Source organism: Corvus brachyrhynchos, unplaced genomic scaffold (assembly GCF_000691975.1).
Source record: "Corvus brachyrhynchos isolate BGI_N302 unplaced genomic scaffold, ASM69197v1 scaffold255, whole genome shotgun sequence".
NCBI classification, from domain to species: Eukaryota; Metazoa; Chordata; class Aves; order Passeriformes; family Corvidae; genus Corvus; species Corvus brachyrhynchos.
This window is the reverse complement of record NW_008238358.1, coordinates 2,552,920-2,573,875: the sequence shown is the minus strand read 5'-3', so window position 1 is coordinate 2,573,875 and position 20,956 is coordinate 2,552,920. Positions and strand designations below refer to the sequence as shown.

At 39.3% G+C, this 20,956-nt stretch overlaps 1 protein-coding gene across 1 annotated transcript in view; it reads left to right on the top strand.

The window, feature by feature from the left end:
* Nucleotides 1–20,956, top strand: part of PPP1R1C (protein phosphatase 1 regulatory inhibitor subunit 1C) — a 49,767-nt gene that overhangs the window by 2,008 nt on the left and 26,803 nt on the right. The window contains exons 2-3 of the mRNA XM_008634834.2: nucleotides 529–589; nucleotides 19,381–19,418. Of these exons, the coding sequence (XP_008633056.1) occupies nucleotides 529–589; nucleotides 19,381–19,418 (99 nt within the window). The remainder of the gene's footprint in view (nucleotides 1–528; nucleotides 590–19,380; nucleotides 19,419–20,956) is intronic.

The window sequence follows — 20,956 nt, the reverse complement described above, 5'->3', positions numbered from 1 at the left end:
TTAAATACTGGAGTATTTTTAGTTAAAGAACAGTAGTAATAGTAGTAACACATCTGACCACAGCTTAGAATTATAAGTTAGCTGGAAGGCATGCCTGCAATATCAGCTCTGAAATGCACTTGCAAAATATTAATTATTACTTGTGAGAGCTATGGCAGTACTAGGTATTTGCACATACAAGCTCACAAACTACTATAATCATCTTCCTGATGCAAAGCTAAATGTCAGTATTTTAAGATATGACTGATATTTTTCAGCAACACATATCCAAAAACTTAAGGCAAGATGATTACAAATCCTAAAGATATTTTGGACAGCTCTCCCTGTGCCTTTGTTCTCCCAGAACAAGCAGCAGCATGACCCTGATTGCTGTCAGAAAGACAGTGAAGTGCTACTGTTCTTTAAATAGTTTCCTTTTTAACTTTGCCTGGCCTATACTCAGGAGGACACCAGACAGATTTTTTGCTTTGCTTTGTGTGTGTGGCAATTGATGGGTCCTAATGACTCTCCTCGGTTTATCTGTTACAGATCAGGAAAAGAAGGCCTACGCCAGCATCACTCGTCATCATGAATGAACACATGCCCCCAGGTAAGTGCCATACCAACATACCTTCTAAACCACTGAACTTGTATACACAGGACTGGCTGCAAACTGGTTTGATTAACTATGTGATTTAAAAAATACAGCATTAATTTTGTAGCACTAAATATCAAATAATGGATCTTAGGACTGTTTGGAGTAAACCCCATGAACACAGGTAATTCCTGGCCCTCAGATGATGTCACTAATTTCAAAATTTTATCCTCTATGTAAATCCTGGTTATATGTACAAGGAGAATTAATACAACCTAGATCCAGTGCTTCCATCCACAAACATGTTCTTTCCCTGGGTGGAGACTTTGGAGACCCATGAAGTCTGATCTCTAGAGATACCAGGCTGGCTCCAGGGCTAATTCAACCCAAGGAGTTGCTTCTACAAAACAGATTCTCTTCTAGTTTTCCAATAAAACATAAAATGTGGGTTTTCGTTATTCCTTCTCAACTGGGAATACGTTGTCTTCATCCAAGAGTCCCCACAGAAGATTTTCTGTGGCATGGGATGATTTGAGGTTGCAACATACTTTGTCATATAAATATGACTTCAGAAAGATTCTTTAATAAGCTGTTTAGGGAGCATTATAAACAAAAAACTGCACAAAAAGGGGAAGGTCCTCAGCACTTAGTCCATTGGAACACAGTGCCTACTCTACATCAGACTTGTCCTTTGTTGTGCTCTGCAACATTTTTTTCCTGCCATATCTCTTAGTCACCTGAATATTTTATAAAAATCTTTTTGGAGAGTAGCTTTCTGTCCTGAATTTCACGTTGTTCAGCTCTCAAAAACAGGGCATGGAAGATCTGCCTTGGACTTTCTTTACCTTAAAGGGATTGACACTGTCTGTGTTGCTAGGACTTAATTTAAAGCAAATTCACCTTGACTGTTAATCTCTTTTGCAATTCACTTTGTACACTTTGTACTGTCATATTTCCTTTTATAAACAGATACTTGGTACAATACCAAATCAAAACCAAACAAAGAATAAGAACTCTTTAATTTACAGGAAATTTTACTGTAAACAAAGTGGTGCATGTCTGTTATCACCTTTCCTGCAATGTTCATAATAGGTCTTTAAATAAATCATTTTTATTATGAGTCAGGATTGCTGCAAGTTTCAGCCAACTTCCATAAAAGCCCATGAGTTAGTATTTGTCTGCACTTATTTAGATTCATTTATTTAGATACTATTTGTTTTTTCTAGATATTGGGAACTAGTATTAATGAATGTATTATTTAGCTAAATTATAACCTTGTCCTGTTCTTAAATTTGACCTAAAGATGGATGAAAATAAAAACTTTAAAAGCAGCTTCATTTTCCTGCTCTTCACCATGAAGTTCATGCATGAAGTTCATGCAGATTTCCATAGGGTGTTTCTTGCTTAATTATGAGCAAGTGTTTTGAACAGGGTGTGTGCAGGTAGCTGTGTAAACCTGCTGAATACAAGGACCATAAAACCAGGTTGGAAAGGCAGACAATAGGTTTACAATGGAAGTGCAAATACAAAAAAAAAACCTTTGTGGTCTTCATCTGGCAAGGTGCTGCACAGCTTCTGAGACTGTTGTATGCCTTCAACTTTCAGTCAGCTAATCCTAGGGTCTCTTGACACCTTGCTGATTAAACCCTAAAATGCTGATCCATTACTGGATTTTGAATAGAATTCAGTGGGATGCTGAATACAATTTGTCTCCAAAACCAGCAAAGTCGTCACTGCAAATGGATGCAGTTAATAAAAAAAGAAACAAAAAAAGGAAAAAAAAGAATAGTTAGGGTGCTAACTTGACACTCCAAAAAATTGCTTTAGAAGTGTGATTCCCTAGATGAATGGGGAAACTGAGCAGCAGAGAATTCCAGTGATACTGTCAAGGCCACCTGTTTTTTATTAGAGCTGGGGTAAACAAGAGTCCTGTGCCTTGAATTTTACCCACTGGAGTATTCCGCTTCCTTTTTTAGGAGCAAGGGGCTAGTGAAGGATATGCTTGCAAGTTTGAAATGTGTGTCCTATTTGCCATTCTAAATGTTTGGATGCCCCTGCAAAGTTTACTCAAATTATCTAAACTTCTCTTTTTTTGAAAAACAGAGACAGGCATGCTGTAAGAATCAGACTTGTCTATAGCCTTCTATTACAGCTGCTTCTGATTGCAGGGAAAAGAAAGTAGCATTTTTGTGGTATTCTGGTGCTCTGGATCCAGACCCGTCTGGAAACCAGAAGGCAATAAAATGTGCTTGGACATTTCAGAACTTCATAATAAATTCAGCTTGAGTTGTTCTGTAAAAAGATCTAAAAGTTGTTTTTTGCTAAGTCTTGTCATCCATCCCTGATGCCTGTTACAGCTTTGACAGGGATATGTCTTCACCTATTTAGGTCAGGTCAATTGTGCTATAAAGTGAAGATGGAGTATCTACTAAGGCTAAGTCATTTTAAACCAATGACAGCTACTCAAAAACTGTAAGAAGAGTCTGCTTGACTTCCTTGCTTCCAAGGAGACAGTGTTAGACCACACTGAATGATTTAAAGGCAGGTGATAAATGTGACTACAGGAGCTCACATCCAGCCTGTAGCATCACTGTCACATTTCCTCGTGCTCACTCTGGCTGGCATAGTATATAATTGCAATCACAGTCAACAAAAGAGAAATTTGAATTGCAGTAGCAACAGTGATTGAAGTGGACAATAAGAGCTTGTGAAGCAACACAGCAATGAGTAAACCCTTAACTCAATCTGTAAGTTCTCTGTAAAGTGCTCTTAGATGGATTATGTCACATCTGAGCAGAGAAACTAGAACTAGCAAACTGAGACTTGAGTTATGAAGTTGTTGCTTGAATCTATTGTGCCTTGTTTGCCATCAATGGAGCTATATTTTCTGAGCATCTGATGTTTGATTTCATAATATCCATTCAGTTTTATTTTATTTGAAATTATAAGACCCTTTTACTATCTGTGAAGGCAAAGACAAGTATAAAGTGACAGAACTACACAAATGGGCAGCATCTTATCCTGTGAGGTGGGTGCATGGGTTGCTGGGGTAACCCACTCTCATCCTGCTATAGCCACAGTTGCTCTATGTCTGCTTTTTATAAAAGAAACGTAAGCACATGCTTAGTTTTAAAGACATATTTAACTATTACACTACACAAGAGCTTAATCCAAAAATTGTTAAAGCTCTCCTGCTTCCTGTTACCCTTGCAGTATCATTGAAGTCAGTAGAAACTGAGTATCACCATCACAACCTTTTCTGTGTACACACAAGCTCCTGTCTCCTTACCCAGCATAGCAGAAAATATAGGAATCTCAATTCTAATTATCTGAAGTAAAAGTCTGAGCATGCTTTAAACAAGCAGAATATCATAATGCAGCAGCTCAAGAAAATGCTGGTAACAAAGTAGAGAACTGATAGCTGAGGGAAGGAAGCACGTCAGACCACAACTCAGGTTTAATACCATTAGGGCTTGCTTTGATCAGAAAACAATGCCAGCGTTCCTGTACAGACTGGCTTTGTCACAGAGCCAACACAACATCAAACAGTCTGGCTGGCAAAGGCTTTTCAACTTATGTCAAAGTGTTCAGTCTTCTTGAAGCATTAGAATATGGGTAAACATTAGGATAAACTTCTCTGTCTCTAAATTTTCTATGTATTTGCTGTTTCCAACTCCCCTTTCTGCTTTGTTGCCTTGCTTGTAATGTAAATGTTACTCAGTGTTTGGAAACAGAGCTGCCTTTTTGGGCTTCGCAAATCTCATTTCAAAGCAGGAAGGGTATATTATCACTGCAAAAGCAGTGATATAATACAGAACATACCTTCTCAGTGATATAATATAAAACATATCTTCTCAGTATAACACAGTACTTCTGAGCTTACTGAGTGCTAGAAATCATAACTTGAAGAAAAGTAATCTGTACCTGTCTCCAGACAAGGAAGGTGTTTGCAGCTTGTGTTTGGGTATTAGCTGTTTTGCTTTCTCTTTCCTAGCTGATTTTTGGTTACCCAGAAAGGATTCATGCCTTTCAGCTTACTGTCACTTCCCCAGAGCTCTGCTGAGATGCCTCATGGGCAGTCTTGGTATTTAGTGCAGCAGCAAACACAGGTGGGAGGAAAATCTGTCCTTACACCTTTGTCAATTCCATGACAATGCAAAGTAGTTAAGGTTTTTATTGTAAATTGGTTTTAGACACTCCCTGTACCATAAATCTCATTACCACAGACAGATGTGCTTTTCTGCTGATGCAAACTGTACCAGCACCACATTCTTGATGGGATTAATGTGAGTTGCTTTGCCCAGCGTTAATGTTTGTGACTAATATTAGTTGGATCATGCTTCTAGGTGAATGAATATGTTTGGTTTTAGATCTAATGATCACATAGTTCTTTTTCTTCCAAACCAAAATAAACTGAGCTCAAAAAAAGATCTACTTAGTGGGAGGCAGGTGTTGCCAACCATCGTCAAGCAGTTCTGCTATACTTTCTCAGGGAAAAATCTCAGCAGAAAACTCTTGGTATCAGAGTTCATGGAAACTGATACGTTTTTCAAAAGACTGAGATTCTGGTAGGACATATTGCTTAGTTTTGTCCAAGAACAAGAGAGTGAGTAAGCCAAAGAGCAGCTGTTTTCAATTGCAAATTTAGGCTTCTAATGTGGTAACAGAGCATTCAGAAAAGGAGTACGTTAGTAAAAACTGTCATTAGCTCTATTTTTTTTTTGTCAAACTAGTTAATCTTTCTATATGCTAAATGTATATGCCATTTAAGTATTCTGTCCCTTTTTATATCACTCCAGGAGTCTGTGGAGGTATTTAAATAAGCAATGAAAAACATTCGTGTCCCCTCACACCAGAGCACTGGTGTAGCACAGTGTACCTTACCAATGGCACCAGGATGTTCAGAGATCAGGCACGTCTTGTCAGGGCAGTGAGGGCCTTCGTGTTCTTTCAGCCTGTGATGGAAAGGACTGTCTGACACAGTGAAACAATGACATATATGAAGTAAACATTGCATAAGACCTGACAGGTGATAGGGATTCCAGAACAGAGATGAAAATATCTGTGCTTGAAAATATCCTGCTGTTTGCAGGCTGATGTGTGACTGCAAATGTTCAGTGGCAAACAACATTCTTTTTTCTTACCTATATGCACTATGCTTACATGCTCTTTTAGGGTTACTCTGAATTTATTCTGCAGTTCAGGCTCACAGAAGTCCCTGGACAAGGCCCAGCAAAAGTTCCTCACACATATGTAGTGTAAATACAGACTCCATGAAAACTAAAAGGAAAATTCAAGGACCTAAAAAAAAAAAAGAAAAAAAGTCAAGAACTTGTGCTTGAGCTGCTCTTTATGCAGCCCAGGAAGAGCAATTCACAGCCTCCAAAAAGAAACTATGGTTTTTTTAAAAAAAAAGTGGGGTTTTGCATCATCCATGAAAACATTCCATTTCATGAAGATGCTCCATTTTCATTAGAGGATGAGAGGATGAGGATTTTATACGTCATTGTCATCAGTTGTGAGAAGAGTTGTTATGCTCCCTGCAGAGCAGTAAGGACAGCAGGCTGGAGAACAAGGCTTGAGTTGGTTGGGATGCAGTGAGCAGTGCTGTGCCTTATAAACTGAGGGTTATCACCAAAACAGCCAGCTATATTTTCACTGTTTCTGAGGTCACAGTAATTCACAAATAGAAACATTCCCTGTGAATATGTTTGTAATTGTGTAAACCACATAGTATGAAACAGTAGGAAACATACACTATTTTATATAGAGCCCAGATAGAGTCTGGACCATCTTTCTAGTCAGAAAAGAGTGAAGGGTCTGTCAGCTACTCAGAGACAGTCAAAACAAAAAACTGTTATGCATGTTCTGGTGAAAATTCACTTATTTTACTGACTTCTTCATGTTTATTTTTATCCATGCTTCCTTCCTTTACTTTGTTTATTGATTGACTGTACAGATACATTTTACATGACACATAGCCCGTATGAACTTGTTTCTCCTAGTTGGCTGAAGTGAGTAAATTTAGTCCAAACAAGAATGAGTCCCTCCCATTCACCAGAGCCTACAATCCCTCCATGAGATGGAGCAGTCCAGGGTGCAAACAGTGCCTGAGAAAGCTCTGGAGGATGGAAATAGAGGTTGAATATTCACAACAGAACTCAGATTTGTGCCTACACCAGAGAAGTGGTGGAGCTGAGAGAACATGAAGCCAAAACCCCAAAAGTTTTACTCACTTCCAGTATGGGTGAAATTGCATTAATCCATTACTCTTGTTCCAGCCTTGAATACCCAAGAGATGAATTGAAATACTTTTTTATTTACCAGTGCAGCTAAATTCCTAATGTGTACCATGACTGTACTTGTTCCTCCTGCTCCCTGCCTCCCATTGGTTTTGTGTTGGAAGGGTCAATGTCCGTGGAACTATCCGAAAGTGAATGTGGTATTTTCTGAGGTTGAACCTTGTACTCTTCATCTGTTTTCCTTGTTCCTTATACCAAAGCACCATAGAAACAGCCTTCTTCCACCCCAGGAGATTATTTGCAAATAATTTTTAATATACATGGCTTCACGTTACGGCTCTCCAGCTGCTTGATCATTCAGCGCCAGGCCTGATAAGCTTTTGGAATGTTTATATTTGTTATCACCTCCGTGTATGTGGCGCGACAGAGCCGTGCCATGGGTAGGGAATAGCAGTGTGCATGGCTGCCCGACCTGGTGAGGAAGTTAGCTGGACAGATTCTAACTTTATTGCATTCATAAGGCTTAATATTTTGCTAGAGGAGCTCTTAACAGATTTGCCCTGTGCCAAATACTTACGCACCTCATATAGCTTGTTTTGCTGAAAATTCTGAATAGATGGTGAGTTTTCTCGTTAAAAAATGAAGTGCCTAGGTGTAATTACTTCTTATCATCAAAATACTTAAGCTATATTTAATATAGCTACATGAGCATACAATTTGGGATGCTGATGGCATTTTAAACAAAGAATTTGAATCAAAATATGTCTAGTTTAGCCTATGGCAAGATTCTGTTTTTATTTTGAGGGGGGTGTGTTAAATGGCAGAAAAAATTTCAGAGAATATTAGAAATTAAGTAAATTTAAACATTATAAGACAAAAATTTTTTGAATAAGAATCTCAAGATTGTTTTTAGGTTATGTTTAAATCTAACTTCAATAATGTGCTAATACAGATATTTTCAATATTTTTTTTTTTTAGTTCATATCAGGTAATAAACTAAAATCCATTATTAGAATGTTTCAGCCTTGCCGAGGGGAAAAGAATACAACACAGGGTTTTTCTGACCTCTGCTATTTAGTGCTTAATGCAGCACTCATTTGCCATGGTGACGTGTGCAGAATGAATAGATAATGCAGATAGATGAGAGAGAATCCAGCTTTTAGCACTAACCTCGTTATGTTCAGAATATTGGGAAGGTTAAAGCATCAATCAAGGCAGCCCATTTATTGAGGTTTTAGAGACAAAATTTAACTCTTTATATGGTGTAACTAAAGTTAAAACTTCACTTCAAAATACATCAAAAGTGGGAATTTGATGAATCTGGACCTAAAGCTAGCAGAGACTAAACAAATTGAACATATCAATCCTGAAAGATTTTGCCAACTACAGAAGGCTGCAGAAACTCAGTGAGAGTGCAGGGAGCTGCAGACCTTAGCTTTGCTTTCCTGTAAGTCTGAGCTGCCTGCATCGTCAGCTGGTGGAAACAAGATCAGATGGACAAGCTGAGTTTCTTTTTACAGTAAGCAAAGCAGTTCTAGGGTAGAATTTTCTTTATGTCTATTGAAAGGAGCTCTGTTTTCACTTTCTTCCCTTCAAAATGCTGTTCCTGTGTCTGTATCTAAAATCACTTCTGGTTTTTTTCTCAGATGGCTTTACTAGAGGATCAAAAGACTATGAGAGTAGCAAAATGAAGCACAGTGACATGCTCCTTCTTTGTGCCTGTTTTCCCTGGGATGCCCAGCATGCAGATGTCGCACAGAGAATTGATGTCTTGGTATTATTCATCTTGTGGAACCAAACTGCACTAACAGAGTCAGCAGTGTTAAGTAGATGAAGGTGCATTGTAAAGGTTGTGATTTTTACCTGACGCCATGTCCTTTGTTCTGATTAGACAGAGGAAGTCACACAGAAAATGAACACGAGCAAGGCAGATTGAAAGTTCAATACAGCAGTGAGCTTTACTGCACCCTGCAATATGGCTTATCCTGGTACCTGGACATCCCATAACCTAAACATTTCTGCACTGAGCCTCCACCACTTAGTGGCATGTAGTGATAGTATTCCCTACAAGTCTTTCTGAAGTTCCTTGCCACAGCTGTTCTCAGGTAGTGGTAGAAAGCAAAGATTTGGATGAACTTGGCCACTTCCAAAGAGTAGCTTCTCTGGGATCAGCTGAAGCACTTGTTCTGCCTCTTCCCGGATATATTAGGATCTGCAGGACAGCTGCAGAATCAGGGAGCCATTTAACCTAAAAGCCCAGCTTATTTGAAAGCAACATGTTTGTTACAATATTTCTAAGTGCCATTTTGTATCCTTTTCGCTTTGAAGTGGAATTGTACTGATGAACTGAAAAAACGGGGAGTGGGGACGGGAATGAGGCGTCGGAGAGAAAAAAGAGCTCTCACTTTAAAGAATTGTGACCTGGATGATTTTTTTGATCCTGAACAACATGAGGTTTTTACTGTCTGTTTTTAAAATACAGTAGACAGCAAGCAGGCTGTTACTCTTTCGAAGTGTGCTTTCAAGCCTCCTGAAACGCTGGTGCTGGTGTGTGACTTAGGCTTTAATGTGGACAGCATATCCCACAGGAGGGTGTGGAACAGCTCACTCCACAGGAATCACAGCAACGTGTTTCTTATTGTGACAGCACAGATGGAGATGTGTAAAACAAAAACCAGGGTCCCCTCTGTCTCTGGTATATAGTAAGGTCAGTAGAAATTCTGAAAAATGCCTTTGGAAAATTACAGCTGATTTATTCTGAGCTAACAATGATTGCCCTGGGCTGTTCCAGCCCACCTAGTTGTGCCGAAGGCAAGAATGAGATTATGGAACCTTGTTTTGCTGATTCTTTGAAAGCTTGGAAAACCCAGCAATGGCTTTCCAAAACTGATATTTGCATCTTCTTTTCTGTAAAAAGGGTCCTAACCCCCAAGAAGAACTATTATTAGTAGCTGACTTGATTCCCATGTAAGATGATACATGTATGTGAAGAGTTCTCTGCATGTGCATTCTAACCACAAGCAAGCCACAAGCAGTTGGCCAGGACTAGCTTTACAAAGCATTCTTACTGAAATCCTTGAGGTATTATTCCAAAAGGAAGGAAATTGCTAAGGCAGCAATAATAATCACTGGCTAAGGAAAAATTTTATTGTTTTGTATGTTTCCTTCTCCCATGGCAAATGTCACTTTCCAGAATGTACAAACACATTCAGATAGGATACTCTTTTAATGTTTTTATGAGATATAGCATGCTAAGAAATGTTTGGCTGGAGGTTTTTTTGGTTTTGGCTGCTGCTGCTGGTTTTTATTTTAGAGCTTAGAATATTCCTGCAGCTCTCAGCCGAGAAAGGAACCACTCACAGTGATAGCATTTGCAGCTGTAACACTGATACAAAGATTGTGATCGGTAGGTCACTTCTGAGCCATTTTCCATCACAACTGATTCCTGCATATGAAGGTATTAGAAAATGGTTTCAAAGTTTATCCAGGGATTTGCTAGCACTATATTTCTGGTAATAATGGATTTTACTTCACGATCTTTGCCTCAATATCGTATTTTGGTCCTTGCCTCAGTATTGTATTTAGATCTTCAGCCTCTTTGGTCATTTGAACCCAGACTGAACCTACAGCAAGCAAGCAGATGTAAAGTAGCACTTTATTAATACTATTCAGTGCTACTGATGGACTCACAACCCTGGGTAGCTGTCTTCTCAAGGTACCTGTCTTCCTTCTGCATTTGAAAGTACTTAATGACCATGCTAAGTCTTTTCTCAAACTCATAACATTGTGATGACTTATTCAATGTACAAAATAATCACAAGCTGCTTGGGAAGTTTTTTGAGTATGAGCGTTGGGAATATTTGGTTAAACGGTAGCAATTATTAACAAAAATTTAGTAGTCTGGCAGTCTCTTTTACTTGGGCACACTCATTTCAGACTCGTGTTTCTGCTCTGAACCTCTTTCTCTGAGTATTTGCCAGCAGCTTCTCAACAGCTCTGGCCTTCCTATAACCTCTCAAAAACCTTTTTTATCTGTACTGCTTTCCTATTTCCTTCATGTGAATCTTATCTTTCACTGCCAGGTGTCAGGCCAGGTGAGGGTGTGCTATGAGTGTGGAAACTGCCCTTGGTCCATACAGCAAAGATGCAATCTTTACTGATGTCAGAATAGACCCTATGTCAGTGTAACATCACAATGAGGTGAGTTCTCCTTCTACACAGCAGGACAACTTGGAGACAGCATATTGTGATTTAGGTCTACTTTGCAGTCTTTGTCCTTTGTCTTCTTCTGTATCTCCACGAAAGTCTAATTTTCTAAGGTTTCCTTGTAGTTTAGTTTGGCCCTCCAGCACTGCCTGGGGCTCCCATAAATGATGGCTGTCCAGTTCCCTTCTGGTTCATGCCAGAAAATCAGTATCATCCTGGTCTGCATTTATTTGCTGCAAGAATAAGGGATTTTTTTCTAAAAAAATTTTTGTGTATTTAAACCCAAATGGGAGATTTTAATCATTCTAAGTAACTGTGTACAAAAGGGTCATACGTAGATCATCGTGTATCTTTTAAGTCTTACTTTGCTCATTTTGAGACCTGAGTTTACCAATAACTTTCCTAATAGACCAAGGATTTTAAATTTCACATCACTAAGCCCAGCAGTTTTCCTCAGTTAGCCTCATTTATTTTTACTTGTCTGAATGTATTAACCTGGACTTTCAATGATGTAGTGAATATTGATATGACTATTACTTAGTTTAAATAACGAGCATGAGTTTTGACTAAAACACAGTTTACATATAGCTGAAGTTCTTTCCCAGTTGCACTAAATCTAGAACTAGCTTATTAAATGAGAAAGTATTTTGCCTTTTTTTTCAGTTTTTTGAGGGTTTTTTTTAACCAATTCAGGCTGCATGTATAGGATAAAATACTGACTTTTAATGGCAAAACTTGCTGAAACCTATGGCCCAATCAAGTCAGCAGTAAAATGACTCTTTCACTTCCCTCCAACATTCTGTTCTGCCCAGTTTGTTTTGCTGGTGCAGGATTTGCACCAAGCATGTGTTGAACTCCTGTGGGACTCACTTTGCCTGCAACACCACTCAGCTCCCCTTAACACCCAGAAGAACAAGGGACTGATGAACTCCTCTTGCCAAGAGTCAGACCATAGCAGACGCCCCAGATTTCTGATTAACTCTGTCATGCTGGAAAAAGAAAGAAGTAATTTGCTGTTAAATAAGTGGTATCTTTTTGGAATGAGTAAATTTTAGGGAGCTTTGAAACAGTGTGGAGGCAAACCCTGATCCAGAGCTTCTGCCCACAGTGACACCCTGTGGTCCTGCCAGAGGTTCCTCCCAGCTCTGGTGCCAGGAGTTCACACTGGTCAGCTGCAAATTACATTAAAAGTTTAGCTCACAGTCATTCCTGATATTTTAGTAAGAGATTTTTGTTTGGTCCAGAAAATGTCTTATCTGAGAGATCAAAAGAAAAAATAAAGTACTTACCTCCTCCTGGTTAATCTTATTTAGTCAGTCATTCTTTGGAAGCTGTCTCCATTTCCTTCACCAAAGAGGAGTTAGTGCTGCTTAGAAAGCAGCTAGAAGAAAACATCTCCAAGGCTAGCATTGTTTATATTGTGAATTAAAGCCAATCTTTACATTAGTTGTCCAAACAGAATGTTTATTTCAAGTGTGTTTCTCCTTGGGTTGATTACTTCTCTAGGAAGATCTGCCAGCTCTCTAATTGTCCCCATATCATCAATCCAGGACTTCACGTCAGGAAGTCTGTTCCCTGTGCTTGCTCACCTGACCCTCTCTCATGGAGCAGGACAGACCTGAAAATGAAAATTCTGCATGTCAGTGCTTTTTTCATGACAGGTTTTTCCACAAAACCTGTTTTATGTCCTGTCATTCAAAGCCAGGACAGTACCAGAATAAAGCCTTACAGAGTTGGCAGCAGCCGGAAGACCACAAAGTCAGGCAGAAATGCAACTTCAAGACATCAGGCAGAAAACTTAGTCCTTTTTTAAGAAGGGAGAAAATAATTAAGTTTTAATTCTCTTTCAAAATGTATTTTGAGAAGCTATGTTTGATTTATGGGACTTATTTAGTATTTGTCTTATATTAACATTTATCATGTATTTTAGGGAGGGAGAATGAAAAATTTGGAGCAAAATGCTTAGGAGAAGGATGATTTTTGTGCTTGTTGTAATAATTCATGACTGCTCTGTGGTAAGGCTGCAGACCTGACTCATCACTCTTGTATTCTAGTTTAATGTTAGTGAAATGAGACTGATTTCCCTGAGTCTGGCATGAAACTGGAATAACAAGGCGGTGAATCAGGCACCATAATTCCCTTCTCAGAATCATGTGATGTAAACAAATACATTCAGATTCACATTTGAGGTTTGTAATGTCTCCAGTTTCTTCCAAAATAGATTATGTTTACCAGAATGCATGTTTTAAAGAAATTTTGATTGGTCTAGTTTGTGAAAGGTGGTTTTATTTCATATTCTTACGGCTGTGCAGCTTAAAGTGGGTCCTTAGATACTGTCTGTATGATCAGAGATGTAGATACTGTTTGGATCAGATTCTGTTGTGTGCATCAGGAAGGAAAGGATGATTGTTCTTTTCATTTAGTGGCTGACTTTGAGCACCTTCAGGAAGGATTTGGTCTAATAAAAGAGATTGCAGCCCCTACTCTCAGTACTAGTAAAGGCTACTTGAATATTGAAGGTGGTAAATACAGGGTTGTTTAAATAACTGATTTACCTGGAAAAAAAAATGGGAGTGTCCAAACAGCAGATTCATTTGGCCTGCAGTATTTTAGTGAAGTAAAAAGGGCTGGTTACAACAGGAGCTAGTTGGGAAAAGATGTGCTGTGATCTCTGAGACAGAGGGACGAGAGGTCCCTTGGCGACAGTGCTGTCAGCACAGCGTGGGACCTTTCCCAAACTACACACCTGAGCTGCAGGCGCCTGACAGGATAGATAGGCATGCAAATGCCTGTGTATATAGCAAATTCCTCTCTGCCCTGTTTTCATTAATGCTTGCTATACAAATCTTGTTATTAGTGCTCCCTCAAGGGCCAGGCAGTAATTTAGATGCTGATTAGTGAGTGAGATGCAGCAGCACCGCAGCGCACACTCCCTCTTGTCAGCACTTGACTGAGGAGGGGAGCAGAGCTCCCAGCTACGCCTGCCACAGCAGCTGCATTTGGGAGTCTAATGAGGTGCTCCTGCAATGGGAATATTTTCAGAAACATATACTCACTCCAGGAGGGCTTACCAGGATATTTCTTTCTAATTAAATGTAATGACATCTACACCCATGGTCAAGTTCTCATTGATAAACACTGGCAAATAAAAACCAGCAAGCTAAAATCAAACAATTAACTACGTAAGCATTTTTTATTATTGTATGTTTTGGAATTTTTTTTTCCTTTTCTTACCTCATTGGTTTAGTGAAAAGCAATGAGACACTAGCTGATGTGGCAGTGTGTAGTTAGGACCCTGGCAAAAGGAAAACATTAAACATTTTTGACCTTGCTATGTCTTCTAGAAGAAAGGAAAAGTAGTTGTGATAGCAGAAAAAACAAATATGTCTGTCAATTTCTAATCAGAGTTCAATAAGCTTGTTTTATAAATACCAGTGGCTAATACAGATGGTGGTGGTCAAAAACCAGCGAGGTAAACTGGTAGATCAAAAAATATTTATTTTATTTTACTGATGGAGAAATTGAAATGTGAAATGACTGAAACATAAATTTCAGAAAATTTCATCTTTTTCTGCCACTAAATGTCAGGAGAATGAAGGATTATTTTTGGGTTTTAGTTTCTAAAATCGCCTGAGTCCAAACCTATCAGACCCCCATGATTTTTATCTGCTCAGCTGTGTTTTCCCAAGGAAAATCCCAAACTCTCTACAAGAAGCTTTCTCCAATGATTAAACCAGTCCCTTACTGAGTTTCTTTTGCGTAAAAGCTGGCCTCTCTGACCTGTTCTGTTTCTCCAGTGCCTGACTAAAACCCTACAGAAAAGGCTTTTATTTGCTCTTGCTGAGGGGAAAGCAAGCAGGGTACTTAGCTGGATGAGGTAAGCCTTTGCTGGATGAGACCACTGCAGACCCATGGGTGATATCAGAGGCCTGCTCTTTTAAAGTAGGTCACCTCTTGCCCTGCATAGCTGCTCCAAGTGCATTAACATTATCCAGGGGGAGAAGCAAGGCAGATGAATTTTGATCTCACTCTAAAATGACCACAAAGCTTCCCCCAGCACGGACATGCTGTTTGCACAGCAGTGGAAATCCATGGAAGAAGTGATCTGCACCACCAAGCAGATTTCATTCCAGCTACAACCAGCCCCCTTCCTCTTGGTTCTTCTCTGGCTTCAAATAACCACAGCTTTGGGGGCACTCAGCTTGTTAGCTCAGCTCGGCTGGGGGATGCGCGGATAAAGATCACAGAGCTCTGCTAACAGCGTGTTTGGGAGACAACCCCCATGGTGGTTCTTCAACCTATTTCAGCAAGATAGCTGGGCCAAGTCTTGCAGGTTTCCCTGCAAGCAGGTGAGACTTTGCCCTGGGTAAAGGCTAAAGCTTAGAACTCTGATGCTGGAAGGGGATCTGTGCAGGCGGATGGGCATTCAGAAGTGATTTTCGTTAAAAAACTAAGGCTTTGTTTCAGAAAGTCTGTGCACATATCTGGATTGAGGGGAATACCCTTTACACTGAACCCTTCATTGCCTATTTATTTATCTGAGGATACTGACAAAAGCCTGAAATCCCCTTTATTTTGCCAGAGGCTGCTCCAGCCTACATGAGGTAAGGATCACACTAGGCTCAGACATTATTCACCCAGGACAAGGGAAAGTCCTCAACTGCTTTTTCCTCAGCGTGGGTGAGAAGTCTCTAAACAAAGCTCCAATCTTGTTTTTACATACCTCCACTTGGGTACATACAAACCCATTCTCTAGTCCTCATATGATTTCTATTATGCCCCTTTATGACAAAAACACAAAAACTTTCAAGAAATTACTTGACTGATTAGATTCCTGTTAGTAATTAGAGCAGCCGAGAATAAGTTAAACTGGAAAAAATATGTTTATCTCATATGTTGAGATGTGGAATACAGTACAGCTGTATTGTGTTCTGTGAACAATGTTATGGTCTGTGAGGAAGGAAAATGGAACATCATTTTCTTCCCTTCTGGCCCCAAAAAAGAGAGCAAACCTGTAGGGAGAAGTTACCTACTGAGAGCTAGGGGTTCCTTTCATATATAAGAGAAATAGCTGATCTCTTCACATTCTCCATTATATAATTGCTTGGTTGTAAACATGAATGAACTATACAGCTCATTCTGTATAGCTATGATTTTTTTCTGAGCAGAGTCCTGCCCGCACCGTAGTCAATGGGAACTAAAGGGTGCTGACAAACCAGAGATTTCATTCTGCCCTGTGAATCAAGTGATATCACAGTCTGACATTTGTGATTTCATTTCTGATTATTTCCTGACCCTTCTCAAGATGAATTTATGCTCTAAGAGTTCACTAAAGAAATTCAGTTTATAATTGCTAATGGATTTGAGAGGGACTTGAGGGTGGGAGATGCATGGCTTGTTTGACTTCCGTTGGTGGAAATGTCTGATTTGTAGTCACTAACTGATGATGTTTTTTCTTACCTTGTACCTTCCATTCTCACCATAAAATCTGTTGTCACAGAGATTTTCTACATGATCTCTTGATGCCAGTACTGACCTCTTGCAGGGACAGCATTAGTTCCTACTTGCATGTACTCTAACAAGGACGCTTTCTTGGTCAGACTGCTGTAAAAACATGCTTTCATTAATTTATTTAAACTGCTTTATAAAGTAATTTTATAAAGCATTAGAAGTTGCACTGGAAAACCCCTATTTGTCCAAGGAAGAATGTTCACACAATCATTAATGTAATCCTTCAGTTAGACCAAGATGTCTCTAAGTATTTACCCAGGCAGAGAGCTCCTGCCTGAGCTCCAGCCCACACTGCACTCCAGCTCTGTCATCCCTAAATTTCCCCTTTTACTTTTGCTACAACCCCAGTGTCCCTGTCTCTCATTGCTACTTCAGTTACTCACAAGCTCTTGTTTCTTCCCCTCATGTCCCCCTTGCCTTTCATCTTTTCCTCCTCCTCCTCTGTACAAAGAGAGTTTGTTTATTTTATGCTCTCTGCCTCAGTCTATTGCATTCGGGGTTTTAGGATTCCCTTGCTCCCATTCTTTGTCATCTCTCCTTAAAAACCTATATTCTTGATTGAGTCTTATCCATCAAAATACCTGTTAAAAATAAGCATGTGATCCTCTTCTGTCCTCAAAAATAAACTCATGTCAAAATGTACCATTGCCCAAACTTATCTCCAGCCAGTTGTACCTTTCCCTTCATCTCATGACTCGCTTGAAACACTTCATGGCTCCTGCCTTGAGTTCATGTCTTTCAGTCCCTTAGGTTACTTTCTGATCTCTGTTTACTGATTTGGCAAATTGTTTGTTTATGTGATTTTATAGGTTGTTCTTAAATGTCCATGTTGTCTGATGCGTCTCATTGGCACTATTTGCCCTGTGGATATGAATGGTTTCTCTAATGCCATACAGGACCAGTCCTTATTCCCAAAGTTGCCTGTCATATAAAGGCTGCTGGGTGAAAGGAAAGGCTGTAAATATTCCAGTTCTGATAGTTTTAATGTCACATCACTCAGAACACAAAATGTGCAAGCCCAAAGGGTTGCAGTTGTGCACATTCTCAGGATCAAGACTTGAAACATGACAAAGCTACTGATGTCAGGTTTTTTTCCTTATGCAAGCATCCTCTTGGGTTTACAAAATATGTTTTCATCTGGGCAAATTTGGAGTTTCAGGAAGGAATGGGATGTAACTTATTCTTCATTGTTCTTTGCTGAAAGTTCCTGAATTATTCAAATTTTAGTGTTTAAGCTAAATCTGGTATCCTGAATCAAAAAAAAAGAAAGTCAATGTTGACTCATTGAAATGTGTTGGTAGGCAACCAATAAGAAAGACTGCTAGCACATAAATAATCACCCATTTAGCCAGCCTGCCATCATACCCCAAAGTGTTTTATGGACTTGAGTAGACACTGCTATACTTATTTACAGGTAGGGAAGTCAAGGAGGCGATCAGTGACCTTACCAAAGTTCATGCAAATGTCAATGGCAGGAAACTGGCCTCCTGATTGTCTTGTCTAATTCTGTATCTGTGGGATCGTGCTTTAGTAATCAGCACTGTTTTCAGCTACACTTTTTAACCCTGAGTATGAGTGAGTTGAATATCTTTCAGAGAGAGGTAATGGGAAATACTTACATTGAAAAATCTGGTAAGTCAAGTGGTGTTTGCAAGATGCACAGAGACAATGGCAAAGAATGAGATAGAAAATGCAATCAATCCAGCTGCATGGCCTGGCTCGTCCCCCCATACACAGCACACCACAAGCAGCCAATATCTAGAGAATAAGTCAGATAAAATGATATTGCCTAGACCTAATTCTTTGCTCAGACCTACATTTACAGATCTGTCACACCTCAGTGAAAATTACACACTGATATCTGCGTGTGGAAAATTTTAGAAGGCCCATTGGTACAGTGAATGATTGATATCTCTGTTTTTAATGTCATTTTATTTTACAGCTCCAAACTACTGCGAATCAAATATCCTGCATGATCTTTGCCAAATATTTGTGAAATCATCAGCAGAAGACACACTTTCTAGCTGTTAACCACATGAAGACAGCAGCAAAACAATTTAGCTCAGACAAAAATTGGTTACCTTCCATGGTTAGGAAGATCCTTATGACTCACTCTTTCTCAATCTTACTTGTATTAATGATGTTGCCTACAATCTTACTTAGTTGTTCATACAGATTCCCAGAGGCACTTATTTTTATTAGAAATCTCAAGTTTTTCTAATTCTGCCACACATATAGTCTAAAGCAAATTAAGGCAACAAAGGTAAGAAGTTTCAGGAAAAATTTCAGTCTGGTAGTGTCATGAAATTTATAAGGTGAAAGATTCCTCTTTCTTAGGCTTTGTTTTGTTAATTTTACATGTGAGGCACTCTTCAGTATAATAATATTGGTATATTAATAACTTAACTGAGGGGAGGTTCTTGTTATTATTTGAGTGAGGTAGAACCCTTTGTGAGTTTGCTTCACACCATTTGGCAACCAGGCCTTCTCTGACCACAGAAGAAAGCTCGGTCCCTGGGCAAAGCAGACCTGTACCATGACAGCCCCACTGGCAGTGCAGAGCCCTGCTGCCAGCCTGGACAAAGGACCTGCTGCTGAAGGCACTCCTTTGCTCCCTGTTATTCACAGGCAAAAATGGGAGTTAAGTGCTTCAGATGCAGTGCTTGTGTCTAAATGCTAATCAGGGCCTCTGGCTTTCTGAGACATACAAATGAGAAAGAAAAGCTGTAAATAAGAAGGTTGATTTCTTATTTGCAGCAGTGCTATAGGTTCAGGGCAGAGTTACAAGTGTTAGCACTGAGAAACACTTCTGTATTAACTTTTCTCTTTCCATATCTTTTTCTCTAGAAAAAGATGAGAAGAGAACAAACATCTCACAGGCAGAGGTAAGCGATTTTATTTTTTTTTTTTACATATTTTGTTCAAATAGGTCTATTGTAAAAAACCCTTGGAAACTCACTGATTCATCCTGGTTGATACTTTTGTTTACATTGTCATGCCATCAGCAGTAACACAGCCTTTTAAGAACCATCATTTTCAAACCAGGGCTGTGTAAAGCTGTATTGTGTGTTCTGCCAGCTCTCCCTTCCCCTGTAGCAGGGAGCTGGGAGAGGCAACCTTCCCCTCTGCCTTGCTGCCATGCCCTGTCAAAAGATAGCAAACCCAAGGTGACCCTGCCGGTTCACCCCTGAGCATTGCTGGGGATCTGCAGGTCACTGCTGGGCCACAAAAGCATTCAAACACCTCTGCACTCTCTCCATCACTTGTCAAGCCTACAGCAGGCAGTGCAGTGATGTTGTTTGCACAGGAGTTAAAAGTTGGCTCCTCCAATTCCTTTTTCTAACCTCCCCTTGTATAGCTCCTCCAACTCCCTGATCTCTTTCTCCTTCACCCACTGCTCAGAGCAGTAGGCAGCACTTTAAATAGCAGCAGGAGGTATTGATTGGTGCCAATTTGAACTCCTATACAAACTTATGAAGATTTACTGATGTGAGGTTCACCAAGCTATCCTATAGTGTTTATAAATAGCTGTCTCTTTCCAAAGAAGACAGTATTTTATTTATAAATGTTATCATTGTGATAAGCTTAGATAATAGGATTAGCCATACTTGTGTGAAAGTGGTTCTCTTAAGAGATGTCTCAAATGTTCCATGGAGAAATAGATCTGATTAAAGTTAATGGTCTATATATTAGGCATTTTTAGCAAATGTTTGGGGAAAGGCAACATCATTAATACAACTAGAAACTGATAAAATGAAGGGAGAAAAAAAAGCTTGGCTACATACAGTTTTTCCTTAAAATTTTGTTAGGAGTGTGATAAGGTGCTTATGTCTTCCAAAGCTAGCTAAGGGTGTACTGGATGTAGCTTTCTTGTCCTTTTTATGTAGATCTATTTCATGTTGGTATCATACTGACACCAATTTAGCTGCTTTCATTTTGCAAAAGCTGCTCTGCTCTGCTTTAGCATTGACTATACTCCAGTTAGTTTTTGCAACTAAACATTGGCATAATTATACTATTATTATTCCATGTGTCATTTCACTACCATTATTTTGGAATAATTTGTCTTCTGCGCATAGATGCGATTTTGGGGTCACAAAAAGTTGAGCTGTGCCTAAATACAACACTCAAATGAGGCTCAGTTAGAGGCTGAGTGATTATTATTAGATTAGAGGCTGAAATTATTATCTTAAGTGTAATAGAACACATTGAAAAGGTGCAGGGGTTTTCCACTTATTTTTGTTAAAATGTTTATATTAATATTTCAGTACTACCTTACACATATGTATAATCACTGATTGCACTGTAATTGGAATGTTGGTTAATGTAAACCTTGCAACTATTTTAATATATGTAGACATTTATTTGCCTTATGAGAATCAATTACACAGGCTGTTAAAAGCACGGGCTATCCTAATTTTAT